This window comes from Chroicocephalus ridibundus, chromosome 6, assembly GCF_963924245.1.
Source record: "Chroicocephalus ridibundus chromosome 6, bChrRid1.1, whole genome shotgun sequence".
Lineage (NCBI taxonomy): Eukaryota > Metazoa > Chordata > Aves > Charadriiformes > Laridae > Chroicocephalus > Chroicocephalus ridibundus.
The window spans coordinates 22,374,210-22,392,603 of record NC_086289.1 but is presented as its reverse complement, the minus strand read 5'-3'; the positions used below and the strand labels follow the sequence as shown (position 1 = coordinate 22,392,603).

Here is an 18,394-nt window from a genome sequence, read left to right as displayed (position 1 = left end):
AAGAAGTGAAGAGCAAGTTTTACTTCAGTAACCGAGAGAAGAAGCTGTACAAAGGTTTTTCTCCCCCCAAAGCCGCTTGGGGCAAGGGTGGATTATTTTTTCTTTTTTTTTTTTTTTCTTTTTTGCAATAGACTCAAAAGAGCAGAATAAAAAGTTTGACACATTCGCAAAGTCAGTGCTGAAACCAGCCAGGTCCCTGGTGGCCGAGAACAGCGCGTGTGCCAGACCCCCAACTGCAGCCCTTCCCTGGACCCCTCCCTGCACACCCTGGGCACTCCTGTGGCCACGCTCCACCACCAGCACCTTGCTCCAGACGAGCATCCTCCAGCCCAGCCTGGGGTGGTGGGGGCTGCCCCAGCCTACCCCTCACCTTGGCAAGGAGGGAGCCCATGGCGGAAGAAGGGGCTGCACCACTGCTGCTGCAGCCCAAGGACCTCGCAGCACTTGGACCAGCCTTTGCAAGGCCCCGGCCATGCATTGAAGAAATGGCATGGGAAGCTGGCTCTAGCCCCATGGGGAGCTGTAAGTCAACCCTGTCTTCAGGTGCCACCTCCCCACTGGAAGTACTTAGATGCTGCTGCCCAACATGCCCTGGGTACGATGCTGACACCCAGGCGGTGCAAATGGGGCCCATCCAGGCTGCTGGGGGAGGTCATGAAGCACCAGGGTGTCAGCTTCCCCCTCCGTGCAGCCATGAGTGCAGCTGCCATCCCAAAGCTGCCTCCTTGATGCCAGCAGCCACAGGGCTGTCTCACTCCGAAGGGTTGCTGGTGCCAGAGCAGGGCTCCAGCAGGAGCCCATGGTCAGTTTGCTGCTGGGGGTGGGGGGTGGCGGTGGGGGGTCTCCCCCCCTGAGTCTGTGTAAAATCCTTCTTCCCCCAAAAGGTCAGTGCCTACAGGACATGGCTGGCTTTGTGGTTTTGTTTTTTTTTTAAACAGTTCCCAAAAAGCATCAAAAGTAGCCCCAAAAAACCCTCCCTGGTGGTCAGCTCAATCTGGTACTAAAAAGTGCAAAACTGTATCACAAAAACCGTTCAAAAGTTGTAAGAAAGCGGGGAGGGTGCAGGGGTGGCAGGGAAAGGGCCACGTGCCATTGCCCTGGCTCCCCTGGCTACCAGCCCCAGGAGAGGGGACAGGCCAGGGTTGGCCCCCTCATATCTGCCCCCCATGGCACAATGGAGCTGGAGAAAAAGCGGCCGCTGGCTTTGTTTTGCTGCGTTTTTGTCTTTTTTTTTTTTTTTTTTTTTTTTTTTAAACCACTGAAGAATTGAGCCCAGTAGGTGGGTTTTAGTTGTTCCCCCTCTCTGGAGCAGAGGGACTGGGTCCTGCAGCCACGTGCAGGACAAGGAGGGGCAGGAACGAGTCTGATGGGGCTGACAGTGCGAGCAGCTCCCACAGGCAAGGACCAGGGACCGTCCTGCTCCGCCACCGTCTCTGGCGGAGGGGCTGCGGCCCTGCCTCGTTGGTGCTGGTGGCTGGGAAAGAGCTGTCACCTCCCCAGCTTGAGCCACAGATGGACGGACTCATGCAGGGTCTGCATCTCCATGCTGCATGGCCTCCACCCCAGCGCCACGGAGGAGCAGGAACGGAGCTGCAGCATGGGCAGCTGATGTCCCTTGCTTACGACTTCTGAGGGTGGCCGGGGGGCTGGCGACCGGCGCGCTCCGAGACATTGCGCTTCACCTTGGTGGCCGTGCCGGAGGGCTCTGCGTTGAGCGACGGGCTGGAGCGGGATTTTTTCAGGCCATCGTCCTCCCCGCCTGCTGCGTCAAAGAGGGTGGACTCGAACGCTGCCAGGTCCTCGGAGCCGGCCTTCAGCTTGGCCCGCAGCAGCATGGCGTAGGTGCCATAGCGGGATTTCTGGGGGGGGCACAGTGCAGCAGAGAGAGGGGTTGGTGAGCTGGGTACTGCCCCTCAGCCAGCATCTCAGGGTGAGGGGATGCTCATGGTGACTCCAACCCAGCCAGCATCCCAGCCCTGGGGGGGATGCTCGTGGTCCTGGACAACAGCAGTGGCACAGTGCAATTCAGCCCAAAGTGACAGGGGGGTCCCATCGCTCAGGATGGGCAAGCGGGCAGAGGCAGAGGTGCTGGGGGCAGAGGGGGAGGTCTCGCAGCTTACCTCAAACTCCAGGTACTCTTCCTTCTGCTTCAGCTCCTCGTACTCCTTTCCCTTCACCTTCTTCTCAGGCAGTGAGGAGCGATGCTCCAGCAGCTCCGCTGACATCGTCTTGAACTTGGTCTCGTGGCTCTTCACCTGCTCCTCCTGGGAAAGATGGCACCATGTCGGTGCCCTAATCTGCCCTCTGCTCTGCGCCCCCAGCAGTGCAAGCAGCCCAGGGGCAGAACAGGTTTTTCCTCTGCTAGGTCCAGGCAGGATCTCAGCTTCTGCTATTGGGTTTGGGTTGTTTGTTTTTTTTTTTTTTTTTTGTTTTTAAGTAGCAGGCAAAAGCACAGGCCCTTGGGGGCAATCTACTCCCGCCTCGCAGGGGGCCGGCTGAAGTCTTAAAGCAGAAGAATTTAATCCCCACTAAAACTAGGCTGGTGGGTTTTTTTAATCCTTTCTCCTCTATGAATAACTGCCCTGGCACGCGCGAGTGCCAGCTAATCCCACAGCCAGTTGCCTTTCAAGGTCCTGGCCCCAGCAGGACCCTGCAAGCCGTGGTGTGGGACCACATTCTCCCTCACGGTCTGACTCCATCACTTGTCTCCCATACCTGCTTGCCAGGAAGAAGACCTCGCTGCCTGCCCCCCAACCTCAGCACCCCCTTGCTCTGTGTCTCTTCAGCCATGATCCCTCGGCCCTGCACCCCGCTGGGAGGCAGCTGGGCATGTGGCACCACATGTGTCCCTCCACAGGGGACAGTGCCACCAGCAGACCCAGGCCTGTCCCATTCTCCCGGCTTCCCCCACACCATGGCCCACCTGGGACAGCCTGGTGCAGGAGCTGGGCAGCAGTGGGCGGCTGAACTTCTTCTGGGAGCCAATGGCTGCAGGGAAGGGTGGTGCGGAGAACATGGCTGCCACTACGTTGATGCGTGTGATCCATGAGTGCATCTGTTCGGGGTTCCTGTGGAGAAAAGCCAAACCACAGATGGGCTCTAAGTGGCACCATCCATGTCACAGGCAGAGGGACCTGCCCTACAGATGAGATCCAGGTCAGGTCCCCCAGGCCCGGCTCTGGCCAGCCACGGCACTTGTGGCTCTGCCCCCAGCAACTCAGGCCATCACGAGCCCACCAGGGTGAGAAGAGCTGGGGCAAAGCACAGCACCGACACTGGGTCCCCTTCCTTCCAGACGGGGCCAGGACAGGAGAGAGCAATGTGGCCCTAAGCCCTATCCCACCCTCCGCCCAGTCGGACAAGCCCCTGTGCCCCAGCATGGGGCCCAGCTGGTGATCCTGGGGGACTCACTGTGCTTGGAAGAGGAAGACCCTCCAGTCAGCTGTCCTGAGGTAGAAGACGTTGGGTCGCTTGCTGTAGTCAGACGCCCGCGTGGCAAGCGAATGGTGGATGCTAATAGCGTTCTTCAGCTCCTCTTCTGCCAGCGCCTTCCCCGGCTTATACTCCTCCTGCCAGTCACAGGACATTTCAGAGCCAGTTTAGGGATGCACCCCACCATGAGTCAACTCTACGAGGCCACAGGGACTGCAGGTGAGTGCTGGCAGTGACGGGGCTTGGGGATCACCCTCCACCAGGCTGCTGCACGCTACACCCATGGGGAGAGGCTGCACAACCCGGTTGCATGGGCTTCACAACAGCACGGTGGCTGTTCCCCACTGTCCTGCAGCTGGGCAGAGCGTGTGCTTGCAGGAGACTGGATTTGCAGCCCAACATTCCACCAGGGCAAAGACCCTGGTGCCTCCCCTCTCCCCAGCCAAGCCCCCACATGCAGGGCCCTTGGTTGGCAGCCACTTTCACCACCCGGTCTGAGCCCAAGTATGCCAGGAACAGAGACGCCACCAGATCCCCAGGCAATGATTCAAGCAGGCATAGCGCTGACTCTGGTTAGGATGGGCTTTGTGATACGTGGGAGCCCCTCTCTCGCTGCTGTGGGGACTGCAGTGACCTCCCTCCCTGGGTTGGGGACGATCCCTCTCCCTGTCGCAGACGCAAGCAGCCCCACTGCTGCCTACCTTCTGCAGGTAGAGAATCATCCCCTTCAGGATGGCGTGGAAGGGCTTCCAGCCGCGCTTCCCTCGGGGTGCTGCCGGGGAGGAGAGAGCAGCACAAACATCAGCCCCAGCGCTGAGCTGGGGGTAAGCATCGCCCCCCCCCCCATCCTCCTCCAGCCAGCTCTGCCACGGCGCACGTCACCCCACCCCGGGGACAGGCGGCACGCCAGGACTGTCCCTGCGCACCTGAGCCCGTGCCAGCCGCGTGGCTGGCAGATGGTGCTACTGGCAGGGGGGCCGGCTGCCGCCTCCCGGGGCCAGCACCGCTGCGCTCCCCGCCTCACCGCTCACACTTGGCTTCAGCGCTGCCGCCCTGCTCGGGGACGGGGACGAGGCGGTGCTGCCCGCCAGGTAATGCTGGCTTTGGAGGGCGGCTGCATCTAATCAGATCAAAGCAGCATTAGAAGACCAGGGCTTAGAGGGGATTTTACAGTGGAAACGGTGAACGTGCTTGGCAGCGCCCAACCAGCAGCAACCCACTGCGTGGCTTGTTTGCTGCACCACAGGACACCTTCCTTTGTCCCCGCCATCCTCGGCAAGGGTGCATGCCTTGGGCAGCCCATCCCACCTCCTCCCTTAGGGCAAGGGCTTCGCTGCCCACTGCCATCTCAGCCTCTGCCCAGCCCTGACGGTGGGGACAGACAGGCAGGGAGAGGCTTTCAGACTCTCCAGCCAGGGGGCTGAATTATGTCCGGCACAGGCACAGCAGGCTGATGCTGGAGGCTGGCCTCTCGCCCCGAGTCCCTTCTGTGGGCTCCCAAGGCACCTACTTTTCTTGCAGTCGGGATCAGCATGGATCTTGCGCACTAACAGTCCGTGCTTGTAGGTGGCAATGCTGGAGTCTTGGGAGAAGTCCAGAAAAGGGTTACTGCAACTGCTGATGCGCTTGATGGACTTAGGGTTGGGGTCTGCCAGCTCTGAGAGGGACTTTCTCAGCTCCTCTTCATCTCTGCCAGGCACAGATTTGGGCGGGGAAAGGGTTTGTTACCTTGGTGGGGAAAGCAAATACCAAGCCTCCCACTTGCTGGTGCCACGTTTAGGTGTGGCTTTGGAAAGGGAGGCCAGGAGAGGAAGACCAGGCTGAGCAGTCTCCCGTCACCACTGGAGAGCATCTCAAACCCAGTCATGCCTCTGTGCCCCTGCCCTTCTAGGCTGGCAGATGAGGTGCTGCCTGGCCCCTTGAAAGACAAGGCAAGGTGGTGTCTGCTGCTGGCTCAGCGTGGCGGGGCACTGCCCCAGGCAGCGAGGAGCACTTTGGGACAGGGCTGTGACTGATGCTGGCCAAGCCGATGAGCCAGGAGCTGTGGAGAAGCAGTGCCATGGGGCTTGGCCCCTCCGGCCCATGGTGTACAGGCTCGCAGGCAGGAGCGAGGGTCTACAGGGAAACCCCCCCTTAAAGAGACCCAGGCTGTGGTCCCCACTCCTTCAGGGCAGCAGCCGGGCTGTGGGGCTCAGAGTCAACAGCAAAGGGATACAAGGAGCCTGTGGTGGGGAGGCCCGGGCAGCACCAGGGCTCCAGGTCGTGGCCCCTCGCACTGTGGGCAGGCTGCATCGGTGCTGCTCCCCCCACCTGGCAGGAAGATGTGGGAGCCCAGAGCTGCTGCCTCCCCCCTCCCTCAGACCCGCTCGCTGCTAATTAAACCCCTCAGCATCTGCCGGCGTCTCCATGGCAGCAGCCTGAGCGCATTGGCTCAGCGCTGGCGGTACCGCCGGGCTGATTAATCCCCGCAGCGCGGGCGCTGCCACTCCTGCTGCTGGAGATGGCAGCTGTGGGCGAGGGTGCAGGCACCCTGCAGGGCCCTGGCACAGCCATGGCCCCCTAGAGCCTGCCCGCTGCTACCCTGGGCACAGCTGCCAGGTCATGAAGCAATGCCAAAGCTGCGGGGAGCTGGCCTCAGGCAGATTTCCCCCAGCACGCTGGGGAAGGGGTCCTCATCGGGGTGCTGAGGGCAGCCAGGGGTACACTGCCACCGCAGCTCTCCAGGCAGCCCCATCCCATCTCAACTCATGCCAGCCCACATCCTCACAGCCCTGCAGCATCCCGGCTGATGGAGCCTCTAGGACAGGGTGATGATCTGGCCAGGAGGGCAGCAGGGGTGAGGAAGCCACCTATGCTGTCAGGGTGGCTCTGCTGCCCGCCCAGCACCAGCATCCCCTGGGAGTGATACTCACATGGCCCACTGCAGCTTCTCGTTCTTGATGGAGCCGTACAGTGCCTGTGGAGAGAAGAGCAGGGGATCAGGCGAGTGGTGCCAGGTCAGGGGAGCTGCTGCGGGGACAGAGGGGGCATGCCAGGCCAGCTCAGGGGCACTGGAGGTTAAGGCAGCCCCAGGCCAGTTGATCCTGGTCCAGCCCCATCCTGGCCTGGACAGCAAACTGGCCTTGTTTCAGGGCTACAGGTACCTTCTCCTGCACACCACGGGACCTGCAAATCCCCACATTCCCCGGGCACGGTGCTAGGGCACAGTCATGGCTGTCTCCCCTCTCCTCCCCTCCTTCTCTCCCTGCCCACGACAGTGGCACAGCATTAGCACCATAACACTGAGGCATGCCAAACATTTCCAATCCCTTGTGAGATCCGCCTCTCCCCACACCAGGGTGTCCCAGGCTGGTCAAAGGGATGGTCTTCAGGAGGCCCAGGGCCCAGGAGAGCAAGCCTTCGGGCCAGACTTCGATGGTACGTGCCTGCACGCTACTGGGCGGGACTTCAGCCTGCCCCAGCACCTCCAGCAGCTCCATGCCACGACACACCAGAGCCACCGACCTTCCTGCCATCAGCCACCTGTCCTGGGCTGGCAGAGGTGGGACTCGTGGCAGCACCTAGTGCTCCACAGTGATGTGATGCTCCTGTGGGAGACTGCCCAGGAACACGTTTTAGCTTCAGGAGAGGCTTCAGCAGGACACTGGCCATGGACTTGCAGAGACACCAGCGCATCGTCATTCATGAAGGCCTCAAAGGACCTCATGGCTGGTCAAGGCAGGATGGGTGTTTGTCTACCCATGGGCTGCTGCTGCTTGGGGTGGCTGTGGCCTGTCCCTACCCCATCCCCAGCACCCACCAAGCACCCTGACCTCCCTGCCAGCCCAAACACCACCAAGTTGAGCAATGCATGCTGCCTGCATCTCAGCACTGGAACAAGCTAAGCCTGTCTGCAGAGAGATGCTCCAGGGCCCCGCTCCCAAGTGTTTGTCCGGTCTGAGCTGGGGGCAAGCCAGGAGTGCTCGGCATGGTTCTGCAGCCTGGGAGGCTCCGGAGAGGGTTTCAACACAGCACTCATAGAAGGCTTCCGAGCAAGATCTGGAAGGCATCATCCTTGGAGGAAAATAATCAAGTCTTGCACAGGCTGTTCAGGCAGCTGTCAACATCCATCACTGGGCCAGAGACTGCTGCTGAGAGATCTTGCTGGTGGCTGAGAAAGTACAACTGGAGGCGTGCAGGGGCCCGGGAAAGCCAGCCAGCAGACAGGCCCCAGCGGCGTCTGGGGAAGGGACATCCATCACTTCCCCAAGAGGCACGGCAGCCAGGACAGAGCAGGGACCCGGCTCCTCCTGCACTTCCCTTTCGGGAAAACACTGGCGCAGCATCAGCTTTTTTCTGAGAGGATGAAAGGGATCACCCCGATCTGCAGTCAGAAAGCAGGGTTCACTTGTCTCCTGGGAAGACAGGAGGCTCACGGAGGGGGGACGGCCCAAGAGGAGATTAGACCCCGGCCTCATTTGTGTAGCCCCAGTGACGGAGGCGCAGGATGCTGAGGTGTGAGTAGGGAGTACCCCTTGGAGAGCTGGCAGTGAGGTGGCCAGAGGAGCATGGGTTGCAAAGAGACCTAGGGAAGAGCCTGGGAGGAAACAAAAATAAAACCAAAGTCCTGCAGAATATAACCTGGGAGCAGAGCAGGGAAGAAGTAGGCATCTCAGAGCAATGAGGATGAGAAGCTGTAGACGCCCCATCCCTGGAGGTGTTCAAGGCCAGGCTGGATGGGGCTTTGAGCAGCCTGGTCTAGTGGGAGGTGTCCCTGCCCAGGGCAGGGGGGTTGGAACAAGATGATCTTTAAGGTCCCTTCCAACCCGAACCATTCTGTGATTCTGTGATAAGGAATTGCCAAGGGAAACAGAAGAGAAGGGATCTTACTCACTGCCAGGGACGCAGCCGAGAGAGATGTTGAGAACCAACAGACACAAAAAGGAGACTGGAAAACAGGCATAGAGAAGTGGGGACTGGAAACTGCAGAAAAGCTCCTTGTAAAGAACAGGCAGGACGGGACACGTGGCTTGGCTTCCACCCGGCTCAGTGACAATACAGAGAGGGGTCAGCTCCATACCCCAAGGAAGGGAGACATGAGCCAGCTGAGCAGGGATTTTGGGGGAAAGGGCGGGAGGGGACTGCAGCCCCCAGGCCCCCAGCCCCAGGCAGGGCTTGCGGGAGGATTGCTGCTAAACACCGAGTAAATGAGCTGATGTCAGGAGATGCTTGGGCAGTAATTCTGGATAGCACAGAGCTGGAGAGCAGCCTGGCAGAACACTACACTACTAAAAGCTGGGCTCTGGGACTGACGGTGCACACTTCAAAGTCTGAACTGCCTTGTGGCTTCAAAAGGCTCCAGCTGCCCTGCTACAAGCCCCGAGAGCATCCCACAAGTCTGCTGTGGGCAGGAGCTGCCAAGTACCCCCACCTCAGAGATGGAGCAGGGGCTGCCCATGACTCCTCTGTGGGGGGACAGTGAGAGGCAAAGTGGGGGCTGGAGGGATTGAGAGTGCAATACAAGGCTTTACGTCTACACTGAAATCCTGCCAAGACTCTGCTTGGCTAAATGCCACCCCCAGCCGACACCGGTCTCAAGAACAAAGCTGGTGGACTCAGCCCAAGTCCTAGCTGAGAAGACGCACTCCAGCCACAAAGCCCATCCAGCTTTTCTGGTCCCATGGCAGTCCCACCACCCATCAGTCCACTAAACTCCAGGCTCTTTGGTGCACAGACTGTTTCTGCTGGGGAAGCACAGGTGGTGCAGGCTCCTGAAGCCTAACTCACATCAGCAGAGACCAGAGACACCGACTTCATCACTGTGCAGGTCCCTCTCTCCAGGCTGTCTTCACTCCATGGATTCATTCCCCCTGGGCCCAAAAGGACAGCACCTCTTGGCAGCTCTGAACTTGCAAGCACTGCCCAAGAGAGAGCAGGACAGTGGCCCCATGCCACCACAGCCGAACCCAAGCATGGCTGGGGTTTTCTGTCATCACTGGGTTATGAGCTCATCGCTGCAGCACGCAGGGCCAGCCAGCTCTGCCCTAGACATGCGCAACACCAAAAAGACCTAGGAATATACTGTCCCAGCGGGATTTCTAACTGAACCAACAGCATCTTTCTTTGGTGCCCTGCCTCCCGAAAGCAGGCTGAGAGAATGTCCCCAAGTCCTGCTCTAGCAAACATCTCCAGGAGGGGTGGGGGGCTGCACTGGGCAAGAGGCTCTGATGCTCCAGCCCAGCCTTAGCACCAGCCCCACTGTGGACGGCCCTACACAAGACATCCCCCTTCAGCTCCCCAGCTCAGAGCAGACCAGAGGGGAGATCCAGTGCTGGTTTGGGGAGCCAGGCAGCAAGCCAGCCTGGACACAGCTTTGGCACAGACAGGACTGTACGGAGAGCTGTAGCCCAGCACTCAAGTAACAGAGGAGGGTTAAGGCAGGAATTTAGGCATCCAGGCATCCGGCAGAGGGTTTTAACCCTTTCTGGGGTGACTCTTTTATCGATCATAACTCTTATGGGCACGTCCCCTTTCCAGTCCACTGGTTCCCGTGCTAAGCAACAGTGCCCAGGCTCTCAGAGCTGCAAGATGCCCTGTGCAAGTCAAGGCTCCCCTTCCTCCTGCAGCCCTGTAACCAGCCACGGCTGTGTGACATTCTGCAAGACAGACTTCACAGCCAGCAAGCACCCTCCCTGCAGTCATTCTCCCTCTCTCTGTGCCTGGCAGCATTTCAATACAAGAGCTCAATTGCTCACTTTCCCCAACTTTTCCTCAGCAAAGTATCTTTCTCTACACCCAGCCACAAAGCGCTGTCAGGTCCTCCAGGCACCCAGACCCTCCAGCTGCATGGATATGAACGGCACTGTCAGATCAGGGACATATATCAATGGGAACCGTAGCTATGTCAGCTCCCTTATTCACCTTCACAGCCCACCTGCCACCCCCGCTGCCTGCCCAGCATACACAACCCATGCTCAAGAACAACTCATCACCTGGCAGGCACCAACCCTGCTGCGCACACCCCGTGTCCCCCCCCTCCTCCACTGCAGAGGGGCTCCTGCACACACACAGAGCGGAGTGCCCTGGGGACAGACTTTTTTCCCCCATTGGGTGGGCTGCCACAGGGACAGTGTCCTATGTGTCACCTTCCGCACTGCTGCAGGCAGCAATAGCAGGCAGCGGGGGATGGCTACCCATCCCTGCCCCACGCTTTCGGCTCAGCAACATCATAAACTGCACCAGCATCTTTCAAAACATTCCTTGCCCAGCCGACTACCCTCCCCGAGGACAGCAGACCCCTCTACCCTACAAACACAACCCCACAGTGCGGGAATCAGCAACCCAGCGTCTCCCTTCCAACTGCTTGTTTCCATCCGAGTGCGTCACAACTTAATGCTGCCCCCAGACCGTACTGCGCTATGACAGCATCGCCGCTTGTCACGGCCCTGATGTCCCCACCAGGCCGGTTTTGACCACGGGGGCAGCCCAGGTACCCCAGGGGTACCCCTGCCTGCTTTGCCCCAGCCTGCCCGCAACGCGGAGGCCAGCGAGGACTCTTCTCTCGCTGCTACACCAGAGGCAGGCACCCGACCGAGATAGGATGCACCCAGAGACAGCCTGTTCGCTTCTCCCCACCTAGGACAGACGCACACCAGTATAACACCTCCAAAACGGATGCTGGCTCAGAGCGAGCAAGCCCTTGGCAGTAAAAAGCCCTTTTTTTTTTGTCCAGGCAGCCACTCCTTCCTCTCCAGCTCCGCTCGGCTGGCAGCCGGGGCTGTGGCGCTGCCCCTCCGCGCTGCCTTGCAGCTCTCCCCACCGCCCCAGCCGGGTGCCAGCCTGCCCCGGCCGGGCTGGCAGGGCTCAGCGCAGCCCTTGGCGGGGAGCCCGCAGAGCTTGTCACTTATGCTAAGCTGGAGAGAGGGCTGGTCCCAGCGGTACAGCTCTGTCCTGGATTCTTCTCGCAGCGATGTTTTCGAGCAAGCGTCGCTGTCAAGCCATCGTAAGCGGCGCAATGTCACCCAGGTCTTGCCGTGCTCTCTCTCCCGCCGTGCCCGGGGTGGGATGGGGGGGAGGATGGCAGGGCTGGAGACGGGGACCCTCGGACGGAGGGCTGGGGGGGCTGATGGGGACCCGTCTCCGCTGAAAGCGGGCAGGGGAGGGAGATGGGGCTGGCCGCTCGCTACATCCAAGCCAGGGCTGGGGCACTCGCAGGTGGTTGTCCGGGCGTGTCCGTCCGTCCGTCCGTCCGTCCGCTCGTGTCCCCGCCGGAGCGCAGGGCGCTGCGCATCCCCTCGCCGCGCCCCCCGCTCTCCCGGCCCGCCGCTTACCGGCTTCTTCTTGCGGCGGTTCTGGAGGCGGCTGACCACCAGGTCGGTGTAGAGCACCGGCTTGAGGGTGCGGGAGCGCTGGGGCCAGCCGTAGCAGAAGGTCTCCACGCCGCGGTAGTTGCGCCCGTAGCGCACCGAGCACATGGAGCGGGACCGCATGCGCCCCGCGCTGCTGTTGATGCTGTTGACACCGATCATCCTGCCGGCGGCGGCGGGGGTGGGGGGCGGCGGGGTGCCTGGCCGCCCTGCCTGCCCTGCCTGCCGCGGCCCGCTCCGCCGCCGCCGCCGCCTGTTGAAGCCGGGCCGGGCCGGGCAGGGCTCGGCGGCGGCCGCCCGACAGAGGCGGGGCCCCGCCCCGCCCCGCCCGCCGCAGCCAATGGCGACCCGGGGCGCCCGGCCCAGCCGAGCCCATCCGAGCGGGGCCGATCCGAACCGAACAGAGCCGAGCCGAGCGGGGCCGATCCGAACCGAGGGCATCCCGCCTGGTGGGACACCGTCCCTGTCGCTGCTGCCACACGAGCTGCCCCCGGTGCACCAGCTGGCCCCTCCCCGCCTCCTTTCCGCCCCCGATGGCTGGTGGCTGGACGCTCCTGAGCTCAACGGGGCTGGGGGGCAGCGGTGGTGACAGCTCAGGGGCTTCCCGGGCTCCATCGGGCAGGCAGCACCTCCACTCCGTGCTGGGCTGGGCAGGTTTCAGAGCTGCTGCTGCAGCCCAGCCTGCACCAGGGACCTCCAAAGGGCTGAGCTGGTGGATATCAGACCTTCCATCTTCAGTGCCCGCCCCACACTTAACCCTCCTGCCCATTCCTTCCAGGTCAGGACAGAAAAATCAGTTGCTAGAGGCGCGTGGCTGGTTAAGAGCAGGACGTAGATGCTCCAGGCAGCTGTTCCCGTGAAGCAAAGGGCTGGGCATCCTTGCAGAAGGCATGAGGATCGATGCGTAATTCAGTCAGGCTTGACTGAGTAGGAGATGCGGCCCGTGGAGAAGGGGAAATTTTCCACTCTGTCCTGACTGCTCGGCATAGTGATCACTGGGCAAAACCTGTGAGGGACGGGGCATGGGTGTCCACCCCATCAGATGTGCTGGGCTGCCCCTCAGGCCTGGGGGAGCCACGGGAAACAGGAGCAGGGCAGTGTACTGCTCCCAGGGGAAAACAGGAAAAAATAGCCCAGGGGATTAGACTGAGCAAGCGTTCCTGTGATTATAGCTCAGAGGTGGGAGCCGGGGCTTTCTTCCCACATTGCTAATCACTTACCCAGCACTCTGAGCGTCTGAGCCCTGCCGTTGTGCCTCCAAGCTGGAAGGTGGGGGCCCATCCTACCTTCCTCCCCCGGGGACCCGACTGCATTGTCAGGCTTAATTCATTAACATCTGCGAAGTGCTCCGTCTCCTGGGCTGGAAGGCAGCACAAATTTGGCTCGCTCCTGCAATCACTAAGCAGCACTAGGGAGAAATGGGGCCTGATTTGGTCCTACTGTGTTGGTACTGGCCAGCAAAGCACAAGGTTAAGCTAAAAGACTAGGAAGATGGGGAAGAGCTAAGGCTCCACAAAGTGATCAATCACGTAAAGGTCAGATCCACATCTGAAATATAACAGACAACCAGCAACAGTGAGTGAAATGCCAGGGGGCCTGGGCTAAAATCACACTGACAAGAGAAGAGCAACATCTCAAGAGCGAACCAAAATATCACCAGCTCTAGGATATCCTGCTTCACCTTCCTTGCAGGATGGGCAGCTGCCTTCATTTGGCCACAGGGGTTCAGGTCCAAGCCTGTAGACATGGCCATCCTCGGGCACAGCATTATATGGGTTCTTATATCTCCGTCAAGGCCCCCTGCCCCGGTGGGGAGGACACCCAAGTCAGAAAGCTGGGCAGCCCCACCTGCGGAGCATGATTCTGCATGGGAGCTTTCAGAGCCAGAGGAAAGGGTTTCCAGGAGCAGTAGCTGAGTGCTGGTAAGGCATCGCTGCCTCAGCTCCAGCAGCAGCGCCGTGCAGGGCATGGCAAGGCACTGCCAGTGAGGGGGGACACGGTGCTTAGCTGTGAAAGCACAAGCTTTCATGTGTTTTCATTTCTCCTGCATAAAACTGGGATTGTTTACACGTATTATCTAGTAGCAGATAAAGTTCTCGTCTGACTCAAGCTGCCACCCGCTCTCAGGCATCGTGCTGCATTTGTCTTGGGACTCCCCGCAGCCAGAGATGAGGGAAGCACACAGGCTCCCTGCAGGTCTATTCCTGATGTTGTCCCCAGAGTCACAGGGGATGGTGGCCTCGTGTCCCCTGCAGCCACCTAGGTCCTGTCCTGCTGTCCCCATTTCCCCAGTGGTGAGTGCTGTGGATGGGGGCCATCTCCAGCTCTGAAGCCAGGGGAGCAGCACCCTGTGCTATCTCCCTGGGCAGGCTTGAAAGAGCCTCCAGGATCCTTCTGCACTATCAAGGGCTGCCCAAGACCCAGCCCTGAGCTTTGGGAAGCTCCTTTGAAGCTTGCCAGCCCTTTCCCTCCTCTGCTGCCCTTAGGAAATGCGTGTGCTCCTGGAGCGCTAAAATTAGCCAGCCAGCTGTGTGGCACGCTTGCACAGGAGCCTCAGTCCCCAGACACGGCCTGCCAGCCAGGTCTGCCGAGGAGGCAGCATCCTACCCAGGGTAATGGGGCTAGCGCAGGCTGCCACAGGGAGGGGAGCGGAAGAGCCTTTCCCCATTTCTTTGCCCCCTGAGCCTGCGCGGGGACCCAAGCACCAAGCAGCCGCAAGCAGTGGGCAGAAGGGAGAGCGTGTCCTCTCTGGCTGAGCCTGGCAAAGGCTGCCCAGAAGAGGCACAGCCCCTCCATGCACCTTTCCTTGCTGACCCTCCCTATCGCAAGCTGACAGCGCTTTCCCCATCTCACCCAGGACCCTGCTCCCCCTTGCACGGGCTCCCCAAAGCAAACTGGTGTTTCCGGCGAGGAGCTGCAGCCTGCCCTACGTGTGGTTCCTCTGCGCTGCCTTTTGCTCGCCCTCCCCAGCACGGCTCCTGTACAGAGGCGGCTGAAAAGTGGCGGTGGGAAGCACCGCAGCTGCAGAGGGAACAGGCCATTTTTAGCAGAGCAGCCTCCCCACTGCTGGGTTGCGGGCAAAGCTGTGCGGGGCTGTGCTGCAGTGCTGCAGCCTCCCCCCGCTGCCTTACACCCAACGAAGGTCTTGTCCCCAGCCCATGAGAGAAAGTCTGTAGCTTCGTGGCACTTGCTCACTGCCTTATTTCCCCACTGGCTGGGATCTTGGGATAACTGGATCTCGCGTGTTTAAACTGCTTGTACTTTTGGGGGTGAAGTTTAACAGGGATGCGGTGGTGCCTGAAGTGGAGGTACCCAACCGTGGGGTGCCAGGAGCTGCAAAGGGGGCACACCAAGTAGCATGTGGAGCTTGGATGCTCTAGGGTGCAGCAGCACTGGAGGGCAGGGGTTCAGGGTCCTCATTTTTTGATGTTTCTGTTCCATTTTGGGTGCTTACAGCCTTTTCTGGATCTGGGTTTAAAATTAGAGGAGAATTTTTCCTGAGTAACTCCTTTTACTGGCAAAGCGTGGGCTGAGAGGGAGGACAGCCCTATTGAGAGCTGCTGGTAACCCCTTAATGATGGGGTGAGCGACGCAGCCAGGAATAGACCCACAGAGACTGAAAAGTGAGCTCAGCTTTTCACCCTCCATTGCCTTTTTTCATCAACCATCTCCCCCCGTCATGGCTCCGGCCCCCTGTGGGAACCCATCTTCCACATCATGAGTATTTGCCAACTGTAGCACTTCACCAACAGCAATGGTTTCTACCCTGCAGGCCCCACGGGAGCTAATCCTATTCCCAGGCCCAAGACGGGGAGAATGCAGCTCAGAAAACCCTCCCAAGAACAGGCGATGCCAGAGAAGCGCAGCAGTCTGAAGCTGGAGGTGCTTGCTGAATGCTGCCCACCCTGGCCAAGACCCATTGAGATCTGGGGCAGGCAGCAAGAAGGCAGAAGTCCCCCCCAGTCACACCAGTGCAGTGAGTTCCCAGCACCAGGACTTTAACCACCAACCCATCCTCCCCATCGCTATGCCTTGCCCATATCACCAGAAACATTCCCTCAGGCACCACCAGAGATGGCTCCAGTCCCAGGTCCTGGCCATGGCTTTGGGTTCCAGTGCTCCAGGGAGCCAGGAAGGGCTGAGTACCATGTGATCAACATCACCAAGCCTCTGGCTGCAGCCCCTGCATGTGCTCCCTTGCCTGCGATGCAGGCAGAGCAAGAGCAGCAAGGGCATCAGGACCCCAGCTGGAGCTCTGGTGTCCTCCTCGCAGAATGAGGCAGCCCACGTTCCCCTCAGCAAGGCAGGAGGAAAGCTGCAGGCCAAGGGACTACCACCATTCCTGCATGAGGATGGATGCACTCATTGCATCCCACATAGCCATCCATGTGATCATTCCCGAAGCTCTTGCTTTTGCTCCTGCTGCTTGGCTGACCAGGGAGAGTGACCGAATTTACCAAAAGCTCTTGCTTTTGCTCCTGCTGCTTGGCTGACCAGGGAGAGTGACCAAATTTACCTTGAGCAGCTCCTTGGGGAAGTCAGTGCCTCCATTGAGCCCCTCCAAGTTGCCAATGAAGTCGGAGCAGGACATTCTCTTCCCGATGTTCTGGGAGAGCCAGGGGGAGAGAAACGTAGGAGGTTACCTTTGGGCTTTGGGGCGGTGCTGGCTGGAGCAGGTCCCACAGCCCCAGAACAGACCCCCATCTCTGCAGTGGGGTGAGGGACCAGCCAGGTCTCAGGGAGGCTGCTTGAAGGTGTGGGGAAGCTGTCAGCTTTGCCTAGACTCTGGGAGTCTTAAATAGCCTCCTTCTTCTAAGTTTGGTACTACCTGCTCCCATGGCAGATGGTTTTGGAGTCTTACTCCTACCCTCTCTCCCTGTCCACTTTCCTCCTCTGTCCTCATCCCACGTCCATGTCTTCCAACTCAGTGCGTCTCCTTCAAAGCCCTGCTCTCTCCTTCAGCAGCTCCCTCTCTGATTCAGCCTTTCCGCTCCCTCCTCCCCAGACATGTTAGGGGTGACCAGCCCTTGCAGGTCCAGGGTCCCATACCTGCGGTTCAGGGCGGTGGGGACAGACAGGGCAGGGGACAATCGTGTCTGACAGCAGAGGGAACTTACGTGTCCATGCAGATCTGTGTTTAGCAGCATCAGGGCGCAGGTGAGGGTGTGGGCTCCGTCTGCAGCACAAGCACAGGACAGGAATCAGAGCCCCCAGCCCAGCCCAGCAGCTGGTGCTCCAGCGCAGCAGCATCTCAGGCAGGACATGGGGGCTCTGAGCTACCAGGACAGACCCGAGCCCGCTCCTCCCACCCCGGGCACACGAGGCACACAGCAGTCAGCACAGTGCTGGCAGCGCGCTGGTGAGTAGGTCACTGAATGAAAAGCTGGTCCCAAACCTGAGCGTACAAGCTCCCTTCCAAGCCTGCAGCCCCTCCAGCCAGGCAGTGATGCTGCAGCTAATCCTGCAGCGCTCCTAGCACAGCAAGGTGGGACCAGCGCAGCCTTCTACCAGCCAGGCAGCCCACACCTCACCGGCCCCAGAGCCAGCCCAGAGCAGACCCAGCACGTGAACACACACACAAAGACATGAAACAGTACAAAGTGGGTGTCTGTGCCACCCCGAGTTCCGGGCACACAAGTTTTCTCACCTGGCTATTCCCTGAGCTGAGGGTCTGAGAGCTGGGGTCTATTTGGTAAGGAGGGCCTTCTCTCGCCTCTTGTGCTAATCTGCTCAAGGTCAGAATTAAGGATGGGTTGAGCCCTAATTAGGCATGATCCAACTGGAGCAGGTGGTGTTTTTTTCTTTTAAATCTAAAGCATCTGTCTTTTGTGGGAAATGACATCTCCGTAACTGGGCTGTCTCCTAAGGCATCAGTGTATGCTCTCAGTCTCCTCTCTGGTTTCAGTTCGAGCACCTTCACCAAGTTGACGAACACATGGACTCGCTTGAAACACACACGCACGCATGGACACACACAGTTTCTTACCCTCCGAAGAGATGGCGTTGGGATTACACTCATAATAACGCTGGGAAAAATGAGCCAGCACTCGCTCTCGCTCTTGTGTCTCTCCCATCAAGGCCAGCTCCTTCAGAAAGGACCTGAAGAAGCAGCACCAATGTTGGTCACACGTGAAGCCCACCAGCAGTTTCTCCAACCCACCCTGTGCAGGAGCACAGCCCCCACTGTGTGCTGGATGAAGCCCTGCCATCACACATTCCTCCCAACCCGCTGCAGGACTTGTCTCAAAGCCCGCAGCATCATACCCTGCTGGCACATCGCAGGGACCTACAGCTGGCCACGGGCACTACACTGGGGAAGGAGATGGGGGTGACACCAAGAGGCTCTGGGATCAACGCCTGGAAAGCCAGTCCTAAGTGAACCTGTGTGTCACCCAACTGCACTGACTGGTACATTAAGACCAGAGATGCTCTTCTGCAGCTGTGTGGCTGAGAGACCACTTTAGGACTCAACCCCCACCATATAAGAGGTAAGAGGTCTCCAGATGGCAGCCATGGGGTCTGCCTGCTCCTGCAGAACTCTGTGTAGGTGCGGAGCTGTGGAGGGCATGGTCTGCTGGTACCCCACTCAAATGGTCACCGCACACACACACACGTAC

The 18,394-nt window shown here is 59.7% G+C and overlaps 1 protein-coding gene across 3 annotated transcripts in view; it reads right to left on the bottom strand.

Moving 5' to 3' along the window:
* Positions 1-6: 6 nt before the first annotated feature.
* The window catches only part of PSD (pleckstrin and Sec7 domain containing), a 39,049-nt gene continuing 20,661 nt past the window's right edge, over positions 7-18,394 (bottom strand). For all 3 annotated transcript variants that reach the window (XM_063338558.1, XM_063338560.1, XM_063338559.1), the window contains 10 exons: positions 17,764-17,876; positions 16,895-16,953; positions 16,294-16,383; positions 6,345-6,388; positions 4,943-5,121; positions 4,134-4,204; positions 3,412-3,569; positions 2,924-3,068; positions 2,121-2,264; positions 7-1,859 (listed from right to left, as the gene is read on the bottom strand). In XM_063338558.1, coding sequence (XP_063194628.1) covers positions 1,620-1,859; positions 2,121-2,264; positions 2,924-3,068; positions 3,412-3,569; positions 4,134-4,204; positions 4,943-5,121; positions 6,345-6,388; positions 16,294-16,383; positions 16,895-16,953; positions 17,764-17,876 — 1,243 coding nt within the window. In that variant the 3' untranslated portion in view covers positions 7-1,619. The remainder of the gene's footprint in view (positions 1,860-2,120; positions 2,265-2,923; positions 3,069-3,411; positions 3,570-4,133; positions 4,205-4,942; positions 5,122-6,344; positions 6,389-16,293; positions 16,384-16,894; positions 16,954-17,763; positions 17,877-18,394) is intronic.